The 23744-nt window shown below is 41.8% G+C and overlaps 1 protein-coding gene and 1 pseudogene across 1 annotated transcript in view; both read left to right on the top strand.

Moving 5' to 3' along the window:
- The window catches only part of ZNFX1 (zinc finger NFX1-type containing 1), a 25474-nt gene extending 2115 nt beyond the window's left edge, over positions 1–23359 (top strand). The window contains 14 exon segments of the mRNA XM_039864548.1: positions 1487–1601; positions 3894–5702; positions 9840–9971; positions 11356–11504; positions 12095–12244; positions 13278–13392; positions 14651–14901; positions 16082–16221; positions 17221–17375; positions 17756–17901; positions 18711–18821; positions 19147–19242; positions 19900–21772; positions 21775–23359. Coding sequence (XP_039720482.1) covers positions 1541–1601; positions 3894–5702; positions 9840–9971; positions 11356–11504; positions 12095–12244; positions 13278–13392; positions 14651–14901; positions 16082–16221; positions 17221–17375; positions 17756–17901; positions 18711–18821; positions 19147–19242; positions 19900–21772; positions 21775–22340 — 5754 coding nt within the window. The 5' untranslated portion in view covers positions 1487–1540 and the 3' untranslated portion in view covers positions 22341–23359.
- On the top strand, positions 14181–14298 carry LOC120604210 (uncharacterized; annotated as a pseudogene).
- Positions 23360–23744: the final 385 nt, after the last annotated feature.

The following is a 23744-nucleotide window of genomic DNA, read 5'->3' as shown; positions in this document are numbered from 1 at the left end:
CCCCGTCAGTCCCCACTTCAGCCTTGCCCTGTACCTTCTTCATGCCACCACACAGCCCTGGCTCTCCCATAATATTTCCATCGCAACCCGGTGGGCTCCTAGGTGCCAGTGACTCTTCCATCCTTTCTTATGCCCTCTCAGGACCCTGGAGACTTCCCCCTGAAACCAGCTGTGGCCTCTTGTTTGTCTCTTTCATCCCACCCTGGTAATTACCATTCTCCTATAATTTGTCCTATAATTTGATCCCTACACCAGCTTGACCGTCACTGATTTTCTTTTTCCTGCCCTTTAGGCCTCGATTCCCACAGAAACCCACTTTCGCTTGCCTTTTTCATAGCATTTCCTGTTCTCTCTACTCCTCCCTTTACTTGCCTTTTTTTTTTCCTCATTCCTTTTATCCCAGAATATTTCAGAGTTTCTATTCTAGTATTTTTCAACAAGAGGAAGTAAGAATTTCCCCTCAGATAATTTTTTTAATTGAAAACAAAAACAAAAACCAAAACCCTAACTATTGAATCGTACCATGAGCTGAGTTTGATATGATGAAGGAGATTGACCAAAAATATTGCTAGCAGAAAGGGGTCTCCTTTTTCTGATGAGTGTAAAAGCTACTCTTCATATAATGCCAAATCTATTCACAGTTTCCAACCATGAATATTAAAAAAAACTCAATGAGAGCGACCGTCTCAAAAATCCCCATGCCGAGGACTCACAGTCCTCATTTTTTCCCTAGCCCCAGCCCACGTGATGTGTTTGAGGTGGATTGAGAAGTTCTCTTAACAGGGCTTCCTCTTCCTTTTATAGGTTGACTGTCAAAAATCATTAAGGTAAAAGAAACAAGAGAAGAGCTGCAGATTTCTAGCTGGTTGAAGAAACAACATACCATAAGTGCTAAGTCTCGTGGTTACTGAAACATAGTTTCTTTTTCTTGATTCAGTAGAGTGGAAGACTTAATCAGTTTGGCTATAATCCAAAGGGTAGGATAAGGGATAACTAACTGCTCACTAATTATTACACACTATAGAGTCCCATAAGCTATAGAATACTATATAATATAAATGCTGAACGGGGTGGTGCATACTTTTGGCTTAACAAGAAATGTACTTCTCTCTGTCCTGGCAACAATATTTGCTTTATAGAAGAGGAAAATGAAACCTAGCAACTGATTAAGTAACTTGGCTAAAGGCATAAACCAAACAGTAGTTTCGAATTGGAATTGACAGTATTCCCTTTACTCTGAGAAAGTGCAAGGATAAAGAGAAGGGGGGAATTTGATCCCTTGAAATCACCTAATTTGTGAATTTAATGTTTTATAATTAGGCATTCACCGAGTTGAACACTTGTGTCCATGATTAAAATCTGTGTTTAACTCTTAGTTCACAGATAATTAAGACATAGAGGCTAAAGGATTGGCTTGATGCTGTTTTAGTTTTTTTTCTGCTAGATGCTGTATTTCAAGGCCACTAATAACTCTCAATCTGTGCAGATTTTCAGATAACTGGAAGTAACGTGAGTGTGGAGTAAATCAGGTGACTCTGAGATGGAGGGCAGAAGACCCTGTCCAGATGCCAGGCCCAGGAATCCCCATGCCAACCACAGAGGTGAGCAAGGTTTTCTAACTAATGGAAAGGAAATTGAGTTCCTTATGACTGAGCAGGCCCATCTAAGATCGACTGTGTCTCTTAAGTAAAGAATGGCTTATTCCTTAGCTATAACACAAATGACTGAAAAACAGACAGCCCTCTCCTTTCCCTAAGAGAGTTGATGAATGGGTGGAGTTGACTTTAACAAAGACAGTGATGAGGTGTCAGAAGAGGAAACTGTGGTTTAGAGCAGCACTATCCAATAGAAACATAATGCAAGCCAAAAATGTAATTTAAAATTTTCTAGTAGCATTGTTTAAAAAAAGCAAAAAGAAACAAGTGAAATCCGTTTTTTTAATTGAATACTAATTTAATAAAATTTAATAATTTAGTACTTATTGAAGCCAATATAACCAAGTAACATCACTTTGTAATAATTGAATATAGTATTTTATTATAGTACTTGAATAATTTTAATACTTTTATTTAATTCCAGATTTGCAAATATTATTTTAAGATGTTATCAGTATAAAGTTTTTTTAATGAGATATTTAACTTTTTTGGTATTAAGCCTTCAAAAAACTTGTGTTATTTTATACATCTTAATTCAGACTAGCCACATTTAAGATGCTTAATAGCCACACATAGTTGGTGGCTATGTACTTGATAGCATGTGTCTAAAGTCCTAACCACCAAAGGACAGTTAGTTCTAAAAGCATTACTCTATTGCAGTGATTGTTCTGTTTGCTCGGAACTTTCTAAAACAAAACCAAATGGATTCTTGCTTTTCCCTAAGTTGGCAACGTGTCATTCGAGTTTTAGCTGTGGAACAAATGAGAAAGAACTGTACAGTTTTATGAGCTGTGCGAATATTGAAAGAAAGAGAAACAATACAATTTTCCATTCTTCCGAAACATCTAGCCTTATAATCAGACCAAAATATTAAAAGCAGGAATTTTTCTGCTATCTTGGGGATTTGAAAAATAAATATGAAAGTAACAGTTATAAAAATTTAGGATTCAGTAGCACAGTGTTTGTATTTTACCAGATATTTCTTTACGTAGCCACATTAAAATCTCTACAAAGTGCAAAACAAGGAAAAACGTACATAAATGGATTTAGCATCTGATGTCATGAAGTGGAATGATCACCTTGAATATGTTGTGTGTTTGAAATGCATAACATTTTTTATCATCAAATCATTGTGTACAGTCAATATTTTTTGTTTGTTTTTAAATTCTCCAAGTCATTCTGTAAAGTTGGATCAGCTCCAGAATCAGTTTTAGAGGAAAGGAAAGGGAAAAAAATTGGACTTGAATATGTTGGCCAAGTCACTAATGAAATGTGTGGCCGTTCAAGGAAGACAAGTTTGGCTTCATTTCCTGTGTGAACTGGGTTTGTCACCTCCCTCTCCCCACACCTTCTCTTCTTAGGGTTAGTAGTAGATAAATACTATGTAAATGGACTTGAGCTGCAGAAAGGAGGAAAGTTTCAGTTTCGTTTTTCAATTTCCTAAATCAAAGTTTGAGTTTCATTTTTAAGTTTCCTTCACAGTCTTAGTTAGCTCAAAAACATCTTAGTAAAGGAAGCCCCACATTTCCCTTTGCCATCTGATACTGGGCAGAGTTTAAGAAGCATTTCTCTTTATAGTTTTATCCCACTTGATGCATCTTTTGCCTATGAAATAATTATTTAATGGCAGAACCAGTGGCTCTAGAAATTAGGGTATTCTAATAGAAAATTATTATTAGTGCTACTAGTACTAACATTTATGAGAGCTTTTTATGTGTCAGGTACCACACTATGCCAAACATCTTATAAACATTTAATTTTTACAACCCAAATACTGCGGCTTAGAGTAATTATACAGCTTGGTGAGGAAGTGCCCATGTCAAGATTTGAACTAGGTCTGTTTGGCTCTGAAACTGATGTGCTGACTGTTGTTTGGTACTGGCAAGAAACTAGAAGCAACAAGCTGATCTTTTTGATCCTCTGAAAGAATCCCAGCCTGTGAGGATTAAACAATATACTGCAAATGTTTATTCTCTAGCATGTATGGGGCAGTCAGCAAATGTTTATTCCTTTTCCCTTTGTACCCTCTGAAAAAACAATATTTTAATAACATATATGGCAACATAACAATCTATTTTACATTTATTAAATGACTTGGTAGAAAACCTTTTTTTTCCCTCCAAATAAAACCTAAGCTCCTTAATTGTTTTTGGAAAATGAGAGCATGTTCATTGTTGTCCTACTAGATTTCTTTGCACCTCGATTTTTGTGTTCACCCAGTATTCCCATTGTGTTTAGGGCCTATGAATGGAGAATTACCACCGAGACCTAGAAATCAGGCCAGTAATCCACCAGCCAATGCTCTCAGAGGAGGATTCAACGAGCCCAGAAGGCTTCCTAGAGCCAACCACCACCCTATTCCTTCCCGGCAAAGAGAAGAGAGGTTTGCAGCCATGGGTAGGAACCCACATCAGGAAAGGAGGAACCATGAGAGGCATGCCCATGATGAACCTAGAGGCCAAAGACGTGGTCAGGAGAATGACACCAGGCGGAGAAATGGCAATCAGGAGGAAAGGAACCGCAGACCTCCGTGGCCTGATGAAAACTTCCAACAGTGGCGGAACCCCCACCAGAAGCCTGCAGAACAGCCACAGCAAGTGAAGAAACTGGGTTACAAGTTCCTAGAAAGTCTTCTGCAGAAAGACCCCTCTGAGGTGGTCATCACACTTGCCACAAGTTCAGGGCTAAAGGAACTTCTATCTCATTCTTATATGAAATCTAACTTCCTTGAGCTCATTTGCCGGGTTCTTCGGAAGGCTTGTAGTTCCAGAATGGACCGCCAGAGTGTCCTCCATGTCCTGGGCATATTGAAGAACTCACAATTCCTCAAAGTCTGCCTGCCAGCTTATGTTGTACAGATGGTCACTGAACCTGTCCCTGACATTCGAAACCGATATCCAGAACACATTAGTAACATCATCTTCCTTCTCCAAGACCTCGTAAGCGTCTTCCCTGCTAGCTCTGTGCAAGAAACTTCCATGCTCATTTCTCTCCTGCCAGCTTCTCTTAATGCTTTAAGAGCCTCTGGGGTTGACATAGAAGAGGAGACAGAGAAGAACCTGGAAAAGGTGCAGACCATCATCGAACATCTGCAGGAAAAGAGGCGAGAGGGCACTTTAAGAGTGGACACCTACACTCTAGTACAGCCTAAAGCAGAAGACCATGTTGAGAGCTACCGGACCATGCCCATTTACCCTACCTACAACGAAGTGCACTTGGATGAGAAGCCATTCCTTCGTCCCAACATCATTTCTGGAAAATATGAGAGCACTGCTGTTTATCTGGATACCCACTTCCGACTCCTGCGAGAAGATTTTGTCAGACCCCTACGAGAAGGCATTTTGGAACTTCTCCAAAGCTTTGAAGATCAAGGCCTGAGGAAGAGAAAGTTTGATGACATCCGAATCTACTTCGATACCAGGATTATTACTCCCATGTGTTCGTCATCAGGCATTGTCTATAAGGTGCAGTTTGACACAAAACCACTGAAATGTGTGCGCTGGCAGAATTCCAAGCGATTGCTCTATGGGTCCTTGGTGTGCATGTCCAAGGACAATTTTGAGACATTTCTTTTTGCCACTGTGTCTAACCGGGAGCAGGAAGATCTCTGCCGAGGAATTGTTCAGCTCTGCTTCAATGAGCAGAGCCAACAACTGCTAGCAGAGATCCAGCCCTCTGACTCTTTCCTCATGGTGGAGACAACTGCATACTTTGAGGCCTATAGGCATGTCCTAGAAGGACTCCAGGAGATCCAGGAGGAAGATGTCCCCTTCCAGAGGAACATTGTGGACTGTGACTCTTATGTGAAGGAGCCAAGATACTTGTTAATGGGGGGCAGATACGATTTTACTCCCTTAATAAAGAACCCCACTGCCACTGGGGAATCTCTGAGGACTGCCAAGGGCTTGAGATGTCCCAAAGTTAATGTCTTAGACCCTAGCCAGTGGCCCTCCAAAGAAGCCCTGAACCTGGATGACTCTCAGATGGAAGCTTTGCAGTTTGCTCTCACAAGGGAACTGGCTATTATTCAAGGACCTCCTGGAACAGGTAAGAGAACTTTTCAGAGCACATGGTATCAGCACTATGAGATGGGCAGGGGAGGCTTGACTCTAGGTTTCTAGAATGTCTCGGTTAGAAACATTCCCCTGAAATAGATCTCAAACTTGTTTATAAAGTAGCTGCGTATGGTGATTTTCCAGTGGAGACCCATTGGTATGCATAGCAATAAACTAAAATCACAAGGTTAGAAAAGACTACTAGGGGGTCAAACTTTGGAAGCTGCATTACCTCTCCTCCATAAGAGGCTATATTAATTTGATTGATTTCATATTACTTTAAATAATATCAAGTACAGCAGGTCCTCGAATAACATCATTCCACTTAACATCATTTTGTTATAACATTGATGAAAAAAAAACAAATCGGTTCCCAGCCAGGGCCACTGTCTGTGTGGAGTTTGCACAGTCTCCCCATGTCTGTGTAGGTTTTCTCCAGGGGCTCCAGTTTCCTCCCACTTCCCAAAGATGTGCACATGAGGTTCATTGGTATGTCTGCATTGTCTCAGTCTGAATGTGTATGTGTGTGGGCACGTGTATGTGTGCGTTTGTGCATGTGTGTGCGCACACCCAGAAGTGGAAGGATATCCTGTCCAGGATGGATACCTGTCTTGCACCCTGAGCTGCCAGGTTTGGCTCCTGCCACCTGCAACCTGAACTGGAAAAGTGAGTTGGAAGAGAATTCTCTTGTTTTTATTACTCTTTCTTAAATATACGTATAGCTCACATTTATTTCAAAGTTTAATATTAGAAGTGTTTAGGGTCTTTATTTAGAAGCTTGGTGATGTTTTTGTGACCTGAAATATACTATAGAAACTTTTATTTCTATCAGTTAGCCTATGGTCAAATTGGTATTATATGTCATTTTGCTGGAAGTCTCAGTTTCCAAGAACCTATCAACAACATTAAATGAGGACTTGCTGTATGTAATAATAGCACTATGTGCCAGGTACTGGGTTGCATGCTTAACATATGGTTAACTTATTGCTTCTTCATAGCAACTCTGTGAGGTAGAAACCATTCCATTTTACAGATGAAAAAACTAAGGCAAAGAGAGGTCGAATAATATGTTGAAGTTTACACAGGTGTTAAGTGACATACCTAGGACTTGAACTCAGGCAGTCTGGCTCTAGAGTCCTGGCTCCCCTATCCATTATACTATACTTGCTCCTCATGGAAATATACCTCCCTACCCCCTTCTCCTCATATATGCCACTCTCTAATTCTACTCTGGGGTGATAACAACTATTAGTAATTTGATGTGTATCTTTCCAGATGTTCTCCACAGTTGGCACTGATCTTTGTGTCTGTATGTATATTTATACACATACACACACACTTCCTATTTTTTTTTAATAACAAAAATGGGATCATGCTTTATATATGGGTCTGTAATTTATATATATACAAAAACAACATGTTACGGACATTTTCACATTCTGTACACTACAGTCACATTTAGAAATGTATCTCACTTCTTATTATGCTTGCATTCACTCTAGGGTATGAATATACCTTTTTTTTTTGTATTACAGTGCTGTAATAAGTATCCATACATCTATATCTGTTTACCTTTGGGTACTCTGCTTATTACTTCATAATTCTTTTCCTAAAGTGGAAATTTACATTAATTAGTTATAGTAGGTACTGTTAAATTACCCTCCCTAAAGGATATACAAGAGAACAAACAGAAATGGGAAGCGGTCTCTTTAAAAGACACTAATAAAGTAATGGCAACTGATGATAAAAAATTAATGTAACCATTGGAAAGTTCTTTCTGATAAGAAACACCTGTACAATGGAAAAATATACATAATTAAAGTGGTGTTTCGAGGGCTTAAAAAAAAGGTACCAATTTGTATTCCCACCAAGAAGGAATTAGTTTTCCCATTTTTTTTAATATCCTTTCCAGCATTGTATGTTATCAGTCCTTGCTGATCAGCAGTTTTTGCTGATATGAGATAAAATTTTGGGCTTATTAATTTTATATTTTAATAAGAAAGGGTTCAATTTTTTTTTAATCCCTGTTGACCTGCTACCATCCCACTCAGTTCCCTTCCCTAAAGCAAACAATGTTGTTATCTTCCTGTATATTCTTCCAGAGATATTCTATGAATATTAAGCAAATGCATACTTACATTTCTTTCTTCTCACTTTTCTTAACCCACTATGCTAAAAACAATCTTCTGCATATTGTTTGTTCACTTGTAAAATATCTTGGTGACCCTTTTATGTTGGTACATAAGTAGTGTCTCTTGTTTACATGACTGTAGTATATTCCATTGTGTGGGTAGTTCATAATCTCTCTAACAAGTTCCTTGTAGAAAGATTTACTAATACAAGTAATGTTTCAGTGAATAGGCTTGTTTATGAAACATTTCACACACAAACAGTATATCTGGAAGAGAATTCTTAAGTGAATTCATAATTTTAATAGATATTGCCAAATTGTCCTCTGGAAATGTATATCACAGTGGTTAATTTATATTTCTTTAATTAAGAATGAAATTATCCTTTCTTGTGTTTATTAACTATTTATATTACTGCTTTTGTGGATTGCCATTTTCAGTTTGTCCCTATTTCTGTTGATTGGCTTGGCTTATTGATTTGTAGGAATTTTTTGTATATTCAAAATATTTATATTGCAAATAAATTTCCCTAATGTTATCACTTGAATCAGGACTCATTAGTTCCAAGCATAGTAATCATTTCAGGCTAACTTAAGCCACACACACAGAGTTACTAGGATAGAGCCTGCCTTTAGAGTAAAAGGAGGAAGTAGTAAAAGGGGTCATTTTTGAGGTCGAAATCCCAAAAAGTATTCATTCTAAGAGGAAGGAAGCAGTGGGAAGCAATAAATGTTGAATTATAAAGATTTTCTTTCCTTTCGAGGTTCTCTTTATCTATCCAGTTCTTCAAACTAGAAACCTGGAAGTTATCCTTTTGTACTCCCCACCCCAGTCAAACCATTTTCAAGTTTACCTCTGAAATTTCTCCCCAGTCTGACTACTTATCTCACCTATAGTGCTGGAGCCAGGGCTCAGTCTTCACTCACCTGGTGGATGGTAGGAACCTCTCAACTAGCACATTCCTGTTCTCTCTTGCCCTCTCTTACTCAATTGTCTCTTCTTCAGGGAAGCCTCTTTTCACCTCATTGACTAGGCCAGAATCTTAATTATATGTTTTCTTGGTATTGTGTATTTCTCATTTCCCACATTTGTTTTTACATTTATTTGTATGATTATCCTTCTGCAAGTCTCTGAGGTCCATGAAGGTAAGAACCATGCCTGTTTTGCTCACTATTTTATTTCTTGCACCTAAACTAGTGCCTGATACCTGTTAGGCACTAAATACATGTCAGTTGTGGTGGAGTGGCGGGGGGATGGGGAGGAGGAGAAAATCGTTACTTACCATGATATACTGAAATCTTTTATTTTCTTGTATTGCTTCTTCACTCAACCTTGAGTTTTTTGAGAACAGTGACTGCTTCAGCCTGACTCAGTAAAAATTTAGCTGTTTGTAGACTTAATTAATTATTGAACATATGCTAATGAGCCCATAACTCTAACTCTATTGTTGATATCTATGAGTTTTCCCCTCCTAACACAAAGGCAAGTCTACTGTGGTATATTAAAAATCATTTCTAAATAATTTGCCACATAAGATTGGAAACAAAATTATATGTCCATCAATAGAGAATTGGCTAAATAAAAAATACCTACAGCTGTGAAAAACAAAGAGAGGATGCTTTTTATATATTGATAGAGAACTACCTCCAAGGGACATTATGAAAAAAATAAGATGTAAAACTGAAAATAGTCTGCTACTATTTATATCAAAAAGAAAGGAGAAAGGCTGGAAAAAGACTATGTATTTTCTATGCAAAGAATGATTGTCTCTGGAAAGTTACACAAGAAACTGGTAATATCGGTTGCTTCTAAGATAGGAACTGGGTGGCTGGAGCAGAGAAAAGCTAGAGGGCTTTTCATAATATACCCATTTGTGCTTCTTGGATTTTAAACCATTTCAATGTATTTAAAATTTAAAAAAATAATAATTTGCTATAATTAATTACTGCTTTTATTAAGTCTCTTAAGTTTTTTAACTATCCTTTTTTCTTGTTTTCTAGGCAAAACCTATGTGGGTCTAAAAATTGTTCAGGCCCTTCTAACCAATGAGCCCGTTTGGCAAATCAACCTGCAGCAGTTCCCCATCTTGGTCGTGTGTTATACTAATCATGCTTTGGACCAGTTTCTGGAAGGTAATGTCTGTAGGCAAAATTGTTTTCTATCAAGACATTTGTAGTTAACCAATAAGCAATTTCAGAAGCTTTCTATTGTACTTTGATAAAGTCCATAGTCCTAACTGTGACCTGTAAGGCTGTGTGTTGTCTGCACCAGCCTAACTCTGAACCTCATCTCCTCCCTCTTCTCTTATTCTCCCTAACGCTAGCGACATGAATTTCTTCAGCTTCTCCCTAGGCCTATGCTGTTCCCCTTACCAAAATGCACTTTTTCTAACTCTCCAACTTGACCCCATTCAGCCTGGCTGGCTCCAACTCATTCTTCAGGTGTCTTTCTTCATGTGTACTTTTCCTGTTGCCCCAGACAAGGTTAAGTCTCCTTTTGTATTTTTTCTTCAGAGGCTTAGTACATATGTAACAATTTAGTTTTACCTGGCTCTACCCTAGACTGTAAATACCACAAGGGTTGGTTTTGTTTCTTGCTATATTCACAAATCTTGGTGCATACTGGGCATGAAAAAAATACCGCTTACATTAATGAATGAATATATGTTCTTCCTTTTGCTTAGAATATTATTTTCCATTCTTTTATTTTTTTCAATTATAGTTGACATATAATACCCATTCTTCTATATCCTCCTTTCACCTAGATTAAATCTTCCTTATTCTTAGAGTCTCAGTTTAAATATTAGATCTTCAAGAATTAGATTCTCACCCATCCAAACTAGGTAAGGTCCCCTGTTACATACCTACAGCATCGTGTACTTACAGTACTTAACTGCACTTTCACTATTATGAGAAATTATTAAAATGTATATTCTCAGTCTGTGTGACATGAGAACAAATTAGAAGCTGAGTATCTGTTTTCACTGCTATATCTTCAGAACCTAGCACGTGCCTGGCACATAATAAGCAATCAGTAACTAAATATATATAGAGAGAGAGAGAGAGAGAAAGAGAGAAAGAGGGAGAGAGAGAGAGAGAGAATATAATAGAGAACATTTACTAAGATCTTACTTTGTTCCAGGCCCTACCTAGGAGCTATAAAGATATTCTGGTTTATACAGACTCTAGCCCTATAAGGAAGATATTACTGTCTTCAAATCACAGATGAAGAAACAGACTCAAGAATTTGCCTTAGGTTACGTAGCAATAAGTTATAGAGCCAATAAGTTGGGTCCCTAATTGTCTGATTTTAAAGCCTGTGCTCTTAAGCATGACATTTTACTGCTCTACAGGTCACATCATCTCTGGGGCCTTCTTGCTTATTAATGAGGTAAATTTTCTGTAAGCATTAGTTTGTTCCCTAAGGGACCAACTGAGACAATACCCCAAACATGTACAGCTCTTACCTGAGAGAATAGCTCCTCTCAACTCTGCTGTGCTCCACTTCATTCCACAGGCATCTACAAGTGTCACAAGACCAGCATTGTGCGGGTAGGTGGAAGGAGCAACAGTGAAATCCTGAAGCAGTTCACTCTGAGAGAGCTGAGGAACAAGCGGGAATTCCGCCGAAACCTCCCCATGCACCTCCGAAGAGCCTACATGAGTGTAAGTCCCAGCTTTGGGATATCTGAGGTAGCTCAAGGGAGAGCTGAATAAGATAGCATCAGCAGTCCAAGGCTGTGAAGGACCTTGGTTCATTCCAACATTATAATCTGCTCATCCCATGGTGTGACCTTTGCCCTCATAATCCAAGGTGGAGAAAGGACCAAAAAGGTCATATTGTCCGCTCCCAACCCTATCCAGGACCTTGAGGCTACTTCTCCCAAGCCACCCACAGCACTTCGTCTTATAGCTTATTGACCAGGGAAATATCTAGCTGGGCAGCACTGTGCTCAACCAAAGCTGTGAGTTATTACTGAGGAAAATAGGTCTCCACTGTAGTATCCTTAGTCTTTTTTCTGTTGTGTTGTTTCCTTTTCTTGCTGATTGGTAGGAGTCTTTTATACATTTTAGATAATAACCCTTTGGTCTTAAGACCAGAGTAATGTGATTTGGGAAATGGGTTTTTTGACTGGTCTATTTATTTACTCTTCTATCTTGCTATTTCTGTCTGAGTTTCATTTTCCCTCAAGACAAGGAGTGAGTTCAGGGGATGATGATACATCCCCCATCATTTCTTTACCTCTTCTTGGCAGATCGTGACACAGATGAAGGAGTCTGAGCAAGAGCTGCATGAAGGGGCCCAGACTCTGGAGTGCAGCATGCATGGCGTGTTACAGGAGCAGCACCTGGAGAAGTACATTTCCCGCCAGCACTGGAAAAGCCTGATAAATGGACCGATACAGGTAGGGATCATTCTGGGGGGCACAAGCATCTCTCTTGCTTTAGTACTTGGAAGGAGCCTCCAACAGAAGCAGCAGTCCAAAGCATTAGCTGTTAGGTGATCTGCCATCATGATAAAAGTTCCTTTTCAGAGGAGAGGTAGCTGAGTATACTAGTCAAGAAAAGACTCTGGAGCTAGGCTTCTGGGTTTGAATCTTGGTTTTGCTCTGGCCAAGTTACTTAATTTTTCTGTGCCTGTTTCCTCTTTTATGAAGTGGGGATAGTAACATTAAGGTGAACCATATGAAATTGCCAGTATTTGTAAATTTGACTTGCAAAAATGGCAATTTCTTATAGATCAACTTAATTCTTACAAGATTATTATTTGGACAAATAATTTTGTAAACCTCTTAATAAATATGCTATGAGAGCTTATTAAGTGATATGATATAACAAGACAACCTAGCACATACAGAGAGCCTTGGGGGGTAACAGACCTAAGTCACGCAGACTGATTATGTATCTTGAGCCAGTGTGATTCTCAGATCCCTCAACTGTCACATAAAGAATAATAATAATGCCTGCCTTCAAAGGCTGTTATGAGAAGTAACTGGCACAATCTCTGTAAAGTGGCTGTCCAGGAACCCAGTGAAATGGTAGCTCTGTTCTGAATGGGTGGGTGAATTGTACAAACACAAAAGCCTAGAGGGGTCAGTCGGGTCCTGTAAATGACTGACACAGGCTATATGTGAGACATTGGAAAGTAGAGAGGACTGGCAAACTGGAAAAGGGGTGGCAGCAACCCACTTCCAGCCTTTTGTTGCCATGCAGGAATATAGGCGTGTTGCTGCCATAACTCCTGATTTTGTCAAGAGAAGCAGGAAGTTTTTATTTTTAAAAGTCTGTGCAAGTCTTATTAAATGATCCCATTGCCCAAGGGTTGCCAATTTGCAGCCTCTAAATTTTAAAGGAATTACTTTTGAACCAGGAAAGGAAACCTTTCCTTTACACTGACTATCATAGAATTCCCATGACTTACAATTCTTCCTTCCTCAGGATAGTGAATGGGTTTGCTTCCAGGGCTGGAAGCATTCCATGATGCTGGAGTGGCTGGGTCTGGGTGTCGGTTCTTTCACCCAAAGTGTTGCTTCAGCGGGACCTGAAAATAAAGGTAAGTGCATGTCTACCTAGAATCGCATCTTAAGGTGTAATATGGTAAAGACCAGAAGAAGAGCAGGACTTAAAAGTAAAGCCCAGGATATGTAAAGGGCTGTAATCAGAAAAGACAAATAGCTTACCAGGAAAATAGATGAAAGACTTTTAACAGGCACATCACAAAATAAGAAATCCTAATGGTCAATAAACGTATGAAAAGTGCTCATTTGAAACTGGAGGAATTAAAACCACAATGAGATACTATTATGCACCCACCAGATTGGCAAAAATTTAAAAGTTGTACATAACCCCGCATTAATAAGAATGTGGAGCAGTGAGAACTATGATATAGTGCTCTTGGGGATATTAATTGGCACAGTCACTTTATGATAATTGGAAAACAGAAAGAACTCAAAATGCCCATCAAAATTTATACAATGGATAGATCAGTTATAGATTATTCAGATAATGAAATACTGTACAGCAGTGAAAAAGAATGACTTACAGGACATATGGCAACATGTGTACCTCAAAAACATGCTGAATGAAAAAGGCAAGTTATAGGAAAGTTTATACAGTGTGATTCCAGTTATATAGAGCTCAAAAAAGTCAAGACTAAAAAATTTGTTTAGAGGTATATATACGTGATATATTTGGTAAAGTTATTTTTTTAAGGGAGGAAAGAGTAATGTAAAATTCAGATGAGAAGGGCCCACAAGGACTTCATAGAAATTGGTGATTTTCTGCCTCTTAAGTTGGGTGTTCATTTTACATATTTTTATTATCCTTTAAATTGCACATTTAGTCTATGGCCATGCTACCCTGAACAAGCCCGATCCTATCTGATTTGGAAGCTAAGCAGGGTCGGGCCTGGTTAGTACTTGGTTAGGAGACCACCTAGGAAGACCAGGTGCTGTCGGTGTGAAAATTAAGGGATTGTAAGCTGACAGGTCCTTGCAATCTGTGAGGTCAACCAAGGGTTGCCTCGCCTAAAAAATAAAAAAATTGCACATTTACATTGTATACTCTTCTCTGTAGTTGTGTTTTTGACATGAGTAAAACCTTCAAAAAACATAGTTGTATAATTTCTTTAAATATAACAAAAGAGTATATAAGGAAACCTGTCTTCTCATTCTTCTCAGTGTCCGTCCCTAGAGGTAACCACTTAAACCTCCTTGAGCATGTCTTCATCCATTTAAGCTCTTGTAGGTGCCGTCTTCCATCTTTTGGCTTCAAGAGTCTCCATCCCTGTGCTGTGTGTTTTCCTCTCTTAGCTCAGGCAGAAGGGGAAGAGGAGGAGGAAGAAGGGGAAGAGGAGGATTCACTGATTGAGATCGCAGAGGAAGCCGACCTGATTCAAGCAGACCGGGTGATTGAAGAGGAAGAGGTGGTGAGGCCACGGAGGCGGAAGAAGGAAGAGAATGGAACTGTTCAGGAATTGGCTAAAGTGCTTCTGGCCATGAGGCTAGACAACTATGGCCCTGGGACAGCAGCTGGACAGGAGCAAGCCACAGGAGAGTGGGAGGTAAACTCACTTCCTCATGGCTCCTGAAAGCTTTAACAGAATGAGAAACGGAAGTTCAGTTATTACTGCCTGGCGGGTAAGGATAGACTCCTGAAATAGGCTTAGGAACATCTGTTCTGACCGGAACTACAGCCACTTTATTCCACCTACTTCTCTTGCAGTACATTCACCTCATTCTCACAGTTAGCTGAATTTACCTATTTTATGATGAAACCCTAGTATAAGATGGGTCCAATTCCCAAGAGTATAAAAAATACAACCTTTCAGAGGAGACCTGGCAAGAAATGCCAACTTAGAAAGCAGGTATCCAGATGCTACTCTTGAACTTTCAGAGAAATGCAGCACATGGCTCAAATCAAACGCTTGTGGTCTCCATGCTTGGTGCTTCCATGGAGGTTATCTTTTACAAACTAGAAACTACAAACTAAATCTACAAGTGAGTCTGTGAACTTGCATTAAGATTTCAGAGGATTCAAGTAAAATGGAATGAAGCAAGCCATACAGGCAGATGGAATACTTCATTCACCCTGGAATTTGATATTTCTCTTAAAGCCAGAATCGTGAATGTCCAGATATCTGCATATGGACTTCCCTCTGCTTCTCCCTTGGGTAGAACCCGGTGGTCCTCAGAATTTACCATGTATTACTATGACAGTAGTGGACTGGATACTCAAAATGACATTTTCTGAACCCCACTGTTAGTGTAAGGGGCTTTCAAAGGCAACTTCGACTGGATGTAGTTTTTACTAGTCTGATGGCTTTGAACCTGATCTCTTAGTTCAGTTTAACATTACAATACGTGATGGGTAGATCATGATCCCATTAGTACTTTCTATGTATTTACTCCTTCAGTCAATCCAACCACCCCCTGAAGAGGCACTATTACTATTCCCCGTTTATAGAAGGGATGCTAAAACTCATAGAGGTTCAGTAACTAACTCTGGGTCCCACAACTAATAAGAAGTAGGTGGAGCTTTGAATCTAGAGAAACTGGCTCCAGAGCCCTCACTTAGTCATTGTGCAATGGAATATTTGTTGAGAGAATGTGAGACACTTAAAGAAGTTCATAAGAAGTTTTTTTTATGTGCTGTGACACCCCCTCCACCACCACCACCTTGGGCTTAGAACAGGGCCCACATTCTGCTCAGATGGTGACCCTGGCTGATATTGATTTCTACAGACCCAGCGTAGCCAGAAAAGGAAAATGAAGAAGAAAGTGAAGGTTGAGCTTCGCAAACTAAACACCATGACTGAGGCTGAGGCCAGTGAAATCCAGGATATTTGGCAGCTGGATCTGAATTCTCGCTGGCAGCTTTATAGGTACTGTACCCAACCCCCACCTCCCTTAGCCAACCCATGTAATATCTCCAGGGGGTTCCTTTTCTGTTCCTAGAATATAATCCCCAGACCTACAACAATATTAACTAATGATTGATTGAGCACCCCTACTTAGCTGAGTGTTGGGGACACAGTCATAAGATAGAAGACACTTGGCTCTACCCTCAGGGAGTTTAGTCCATCCAAAGAGACAAATTAGTTAATTCCACAAATAAAAATACTAAGGAAAAAAAAGAGCAAGGAATGCTAATAATATTAATGTGGGATCTGAGCTGATCTGAGGTATCCAGGAAAGTGACATGAGAGGGAAGACCTGAAAGAGGAGGAGGTATTAACAAGGCTAGCAGGGAAAACAGAACAGATGAGATTGCGGGGACCACAATAGGTAAAGGCCTTGAGATGGGAGAGAGCATATCTGTTTGAGAAAATCGGAAGAAGGCAGCTAGCATGGCTGTGGCTCAGAGGAATGGAATTTCAGGTTGGAGAGGTGGGCAGGGGCCAGACTACGCAGGGCTTCATAGGGCTACAGTGAGGAGCGAGGATTTTATTTGAAGAGTATCAAAAGCCATTGGAAGGTTTTATAGCAGAATAAGTGACAGGATCTGTTTTACTTGTAAAATGAGACTCTGGAGAATTAGAGGAGGGGAGGAGACTCATCCAGAGACCGAATGGGGCAGGGAGAATTTGTGAGAAATTCTTGAAGTTTTTGAAATCTCTTATTCCTGTCCCAATATTTAACCTCTATTCTTTATCCCACCCCCTTCTTTGGCTACTGACCACTTGTATACATGTCTCTGCATACCTTGTTGTTGGGCATTTTGGACTTTTGGGTCCTTGTACATCTGGTCTCCTTCCTCTCTGTGGCTCATAAGCTCCTCAGGGGTCTAGGTTCCACTCCATACACTGGGCACACTGAAGGGGGTTTTTCCACCTTCTCAGAGAGCACATGGCTTCCTCTACTTGTTTCTTCACATCCTTTAGGCTATGGCTGCAGATGTACCAGGCCGACACCCGCCGAAAGATCCTTAGCTATGAGCGCCAGTACCACACATCAGCAGAGAGAATGGCTGAGCTGAGGCTCCAGGAAGACCTGCACATTTTGAAAGATGCCCAGGTCGTCGGAATGACAACCACAGGTAAGAAAACATGGGGAAATTTACCTGCTCCAGCCATTCACTCCGGATGCCAAACTCCTGTCAAATTAGGACAGGAAAGAGAAGCAACTTCAGTAGGTTACAGGAAAATACCATGAAAAGCTATTGAAAGTAAGCAAGCATACTTAGAGAACTGTTGATGAAATTCACTCATTTGCTGTTGTTGCATTTGGAACCTCAGCAATGACCAACATGGGCAAGATGCTCTGGAGATTATCCAGCAGCACTTGTTCTCTTATTCAGTAGTCACCACAGCCCTGGATGAATGTGAGGGCTCCGTTGTCCCAGACCCAGAAGCCTAGAGGCCCAGTGGCTTCAGTGCATCATCTCAGAGGAGCCCCTTTCTTCTCTCTTGACTCAAGGTGCTGCCAAATACCGCCAGATTCTGCAGAAGGTAGAGCCTCGTATTGTCATTGTGGAAGAGGCAGCTGAAGTCCTTGAGGCCCACACCATTGCCACATTGAGCAAGGCTTGCCAGCACCTCATTCTGATTGGGGACCACCAACAGGTAAGGCAGGGGCCCCTGGAAGATAGGCTTGCTCTCTGGGTAGGGTGGAATCGGTCAGGAAGACCCTGGCCTCTGCTTCACCAGTCCTCAAGTCCGTTAGTGGCTTTCTGTGATTCCTCTTTCCCTCACCCCGTACATTCAATCTAAGAGTAGGTGCTCTTAGATTTGGGTATATTTTTGAGGTGGCGGCATTCCTTTCATCAATTCTCTTTGCTACTTTATCCACTGTGGTCTTTTAAGTGAACTATTACCACAGCATGTTCTCTGTCCCCCTGCTTCCCTTTTTGCCAGGCTCTAATCTATTCTTTATAAAGGAGGCAAAGTGGCTTAAAAAAAAAAGTAAATCAAATCATGTCACTCCTCAGCTTAAAACTCTCTGGTTTCCCATTTCACTTAAAAATTAAACTTCTTAAAGTGGCCTACAGTATTCTTAGGATTCAGCCTGCTTCTCTGACTTTACCTCATACTACCATCTTACTTGCTCACTGTGTTCCCACCCCATCCTTCCTGTTCCCTCTCATGGCTTGCTTTTCAAATGACTGGCAGCTTCTTCTATGCTGCCATCAACTCAAATGTCACTGTTCAGAGAGGGCTATCTAAAGAACCTTCTCCCCTGGGCACTCTCTCACATCATTATTATTTCTTGCCCTCATGGCCCTTGTTACTTTTTATCCTTAAGCCGGGCAGCACCTAGACCAGTGTCTGGCACAGAAGGCACTTGAAAAACAGTTGATGGGAGGGCGGATAGATGGATGGTTGGATAAAATGTGTTTTCAATGGAGAATCGTCAGCTATGTTTCTCTTCTCAGCTGCGCCCCAGTGCCAACGTGTATGATCTGGCCAAGAATTTCAACCTTGAGGTGTCCCTCTTTGAACGGCTGGTGAAAGTAAACATTCCCTTTGTTCGTCTGAATTACCAGGTGAGAAGCTGGGCCTCTGTTATTACGAATGTCTGGGGGAAGGCTCCTGAGAACCTGCCAATTGACGCAAGAAAGTTCTCATAAAAATAAAACTGGTTTAGTAATGAAATGACTCTGATGTCAGACTTATTTTGTTTTCTCTTTTAAGGTACCCCAAGATCAGCCTGTGTTGAGTTTGTGTTGATAAAGGAGCTATTTACATACTGCTCTTTTCTCCCTATTATTTTCAAATGTTACATCCCCAGATTTTCCACCAGCAACCTAATGTTTAGAAAACTGCCCATTTATTCTCTGCCCATGTTTCTAATGATATGTCTTGTTTCAGCATCGCATGCGTCCTGAAATTGCCCGGCTTTTGACGCCCCACATATACCAGGATCTGGAGAATCATCCATCTGTTCTCAAATATGAGAAGATTAAGGTGAGTCTGCCCTACCTGATATTTCTCTGCTGTTACTAGTAACCCGGGTGGCTGCATTTTCCTCAAGATGAAAAACAGCTTTCAGAAGGGAGTAGAGCCAGCCTTTTCAAAAACTGGTTATTAAGAGGAGGAATAGTATAGAATTTGAGAATATAGACCTGGGTTTTTGAATCTCAGCCAGTTAGTATCTGTGTAATATTTTAGCAAGTTACATACAAATTCTGAGTGTTAGGGTCTTATTCTATACAGTGAGAGTAATGGTTGCTGCCTCATTACATTATTGTATTGAAGGAGATTATGAAAAGCAGTCAGCACAGTAGAGAAGTGCTCATAAGTTGGCTGCTCTCTCATCATCATCCTCATAACTGATGCTTATTCTCTGGACTGTAAGGGTTGGATTGTGGATGGCTGTTTTAAGTATAAATATCAGACAAGTATCTTGAAAACCAAAATAAATTCTTTACCTACTTCACTATTTGCCAATGCCCCAAAACAAACACATGATGACTAACTCCAGAATTAAAGATTGTGGAACAGAGTATATAAAAAAGCCTTCTAAGGTCTCTTTTTGGAACAGGGTCAGTGGCCAACACACGTGAAGATAGAAAAAACTGCCATGAGTGAACCTTCTAACTTGTCACTTCTTTTCCTTTCCAGGGGGTCTCTTCTAACCTTTTCTTTATAGAACACAACTTTCCTGAGCAGGAAATCCAAGAAAGCAAAAGCCACCAGAACCAGCATGAGGCTCGCTTTGTGGTGGAGCTGTGCAAGTACTTCCTGTGCCAGGAATACCTGCCCTCCCAGATCACCATCCTCACCACCTACACTGGGCAGCTGTTCTGCCTGCGCAAATTCATGCCAGCTAAGACATTTGCTGGTGTCAAGGTCCACGTGGTGGACAAATATCAAGGAGAGGAGAATGACATCATCCTCCTCTCACTAGTGCGGAGCAATCAGGAAGGGAAGGTAGGTTTTCTCCAGATACCCAACCGCATCTGTGTGGCCTTGTCCCGCGCCAAGAAGGGGATGTACTGCATCGGAAACATGCAGATGCTGGCCAAGGTGCCCTTGTGGAGCAAGATCATCCATACTCTTCGAGAGAACAATCAAATAGGCCAGACACTCCGGCTATGCTGCCAGAACCACCCTGATACCCACACTTTAGTATCCAAAGCGTCTGACTTCCAAAAAGTGCCCGAAGGAGGCTGCAGCCTACCCTGTGAGTTCCGGTTGAGCTGTGGGCACGTCTGCACCCGTGCCTGTCACCCCTATGACTCCTTGCACAAGGAGTTCCAGTGCATGAAGCCATGCCAGAAAGTCATCTGCCAAGACGGGCATCGGTGCCCCCTTGTTTGCTTCCAGGAATGTCAGCCTTGTCAGGTGAAGGTGCCCAAAATCATTCTTCGGTGCAGGCATGAACAAAAGGTCCCTTGTTCCATGTCTGAGTCAGATTTCTGCTGCCAAGAGCCTTGCCCGAAGATCCTGAAATGTGGGCACAGATGCAGCCACCTCTGTGGTGAGGACTGTGTGCGGTTGTGTTCAGAAATGGTTACTGTGAAACTCAAGTGTGGGCACAACCAACAGGTGAAGTGCGGTAATGTGGAAGATCTCAAGTATGACTTACCAGTTAAGTGCACCACCAAGTGTGACACCATCTTGGACTGTGGGCATCCTTGCCCCGGCTCTTGCAGCAGCTGCTTTGAAGGGCGCTTTCATGAGCGCTGTCAGCAGCCCTGCAAGCGTCTGCTCATCTGTTCACACAAGTGCCAGGAGCCGTGCATCGGCGAGTGCCCGTCCTGCCAGTGGACCTGTCAGAACCGCTGCGTCCACAGCCAGTGCAAGAAGAAGTGTGGAGAACTGTGCAGCCCCTGCGTGGAACCCTGTGTTTGGCGCTGCCAGCATTACCAGTGCACCAAACTCTGCTCTGAGCCTTGCAACCGACCCCCATGCTACGTGCCTTGTACTAAGCTGCTGGCTTGTGGCCACCCCTGTATTGGTTTGTGTGGGGAGCCGTGCCCCAAGAAGTGCCGTGTCTGCCACCAAGAAGAAGTCACCCAAATCTTCTTTGGCTTTGAGGATGAACCTGATGCCCGCTTTGTGCAGCTAGAAGACTGCAGCCATATCTTTGAGGTGCAAGCCCTGGACCGCTACATGAATGAGCAGAAAGATGATGAAGTTGCTATCAGGTTGAAGGTCTGCCCTATCTGCCAAGTGCCCATCCGCAAAAACCTGAGGTATGGAGCCAGCATCAAACAGCGGCTGGAAGAAATTGAAATCGTCAAAGAAAAGATCCAGGGCTCAGCAGGGGAAATTGCAACCAGCCAGGAACGACTTAAGGCCCTGCTGGTGGGGAAGAGCCTCCTCTTCCAGCTGCTTCCTGAAGAATTCCTAATGTTGCAGGAGAAGCTGGCCCAGAAAAATCTGTCAGTGCAGGACCTGGGCCTTGTTGAAAATTACATCAACTTCTATGACCACTTGGCTGGACTCTGGGATTCCCTGAAAAAGCTGCATTTCTCAGAACAAATGAGAGTGAGTCCCGACTAGACCAGGTCAGTGAGTGGCTAGCCAAGAAGCGTTTGAGCTTCACCAGTCAGGAATTGGAAGACCTTCAAAGTGAAATCCGGAGACTCACATATCTGCTGAACCTCCTGACCCGCTGCAAGATGGCGGAGGGGAGAGTGAGTGGTAGCATAACAGAAGAGGTCTGCAGTGTTCGGAGGATCCTTGAGAGAACATGTAAATTCACCCAGCAGGATGAACAGCTTGTGCAGAAAAAAATGGAAGCTCTGAAAACCACCCTTCCATGCTCTGGCTTGGGCATCTCAGAGAAAGAGCGAGTACAGATCATCAAAGCCATGAACTTACCTCGTGGCCACTGGTTCAAGTGCCCCAATGGCCACATCTATGCGATTGGCGACTGTGGGGGAGCCATGCAGAGGAGCACATGTCCTGACTGTAAGGAGGTGATCGGGGGTACAAATCATACTCTGGAAAGGAGCAACCAGCTTGCCTCCGAGATGGATGGAGCCCGGCACGCTGCTTGGTCTGATACGGCCAACAACATGATGAACTTTGAAGAGATACAAAGGATGATGTAGGAAGATGGCACACCGCTGCCTTTTGCCCCAGCCACCTTATGGCTGGAGTCGGCTCCCTGATGAAGGAACCGACGTTGGTTTTTTATTGCCCTTTAGTCTCAGCACCTATTTAAGAATCTACTGTTAAGGCTGGCCTACATTTGTTTCTAGATTGACCCCTGCGCTAGAGTAAGCACTTTACCTCCTCCACCAAGAGCAGAATTAACAGTTCTTTTTTTCCCGCAAGTTAGTGGGCAGACTCCCTGGAGCATGTTTGGGGCACCTACCTAGGGCTACGTAGTGCCATCTCTGGGTCCTGACTTGGTCAGATGTTTTTTCCTGCAGTGCTCCAGGGGCAGAGTGTGAGCTCGGTGGAGCAGGCTCATGCTAAGTGCCAGGCCCTAACTTGCAGACTAACTCTCATTCTGATAAAACAGGCTCAGAGTTGTCGTTTATAAACTGCTTATCTTTTTAAGGAGCACAAGAATCCCTCTTGCCCTTCTCCTCGGGCACCCTCACTCCAGGAGATGGAGGCATGTGATGACAAAGACTTCACTGACTGACCCAGTTACATATGAGAAAAGTGTGACTACCCACAGCTGGTGGCTTATGCAAGAGGCCCTGGCTAACTAAGGAGTGATCCCCACACCCTTTCCTGTGACTTGCACTTTCGGATGCTGGAGGTTTCTTTGCCTACAGTAGGAAAGGTTCAGTAGCAGTGCTGGCTCCCAGGGGCCCTGAATGGAACTAAACTCACATTTGGTACCAGCAGCACACTGTCTATTGCAGCTTTTGCCTGGGCAGGGTTAGCATGCCAGCAGCTTCTGCAGGCCCCAGACCCATGCCAGAAGCCAGCCCTTCAGGCCCGCTGCCTGCGTATATATTCCCTCAGTGTTCCCTAGAACAGACACTTAGGCATCTCAGGTCTTTCTAATGTTGGCAAGAAAAACGTCCCTTTCCTATGTATGCATTTCTTTTTTTGTCTTTACTATGCACTTTAGCCTTTAAAGCCAATTAATAAAAACAGTGATTGAGAAAAATGTCTGTTTGTCCTCAACTATTAGAAGCAACTCAGGCAGCTTGAGGATGGGAATGGAGGCACTGTCTTCAAGGCCATTTGTTTATGGTTTGGGTTTTTTATGTAGTTGGTGAGTCATTTTTACTCACGGTAAAAAGGAAGTTTTTTTAACCCGTACAAAAGGGTGTGTATTAGAAGTTTCCTTCCCCAAAGGCAACAATAAGAGCTTCATGAGCCCTCCCAGATATAATCTATGCATGTGCATTATATAGCCCTTAAGAAAAAAGCACACAGTTCTGCATTTGGCTTTTTTAGCCTAGCGACCTAGCTTGGGGATCTTTCTGTAGGACTGTACAAACAGTAAGTCTGAACCACATTCCATCATGCAGGTGTGTCACCGTTGGTGT

This window comes from Pteropus medius, unplaced genomic scaffold (assembly GCF_902729225.1).
Source record: "Pteropus medius unplaced genomic scaffold, Ma_sr-lr_union100, whole genome shotgun sequence".
In the NCBI taxonomy this organism is placed as follows: Eukaryota; Metazoa; Chordata; class Mammalia; order Chiroptera; family Pteropodidae; genus Pteropus; species Pteropus medius.
The sequence above is the reverse complement of the archived record's forward strand: the minus strand, read 5'-3'. Positions and strand labels throughout refer to the sequence as shown.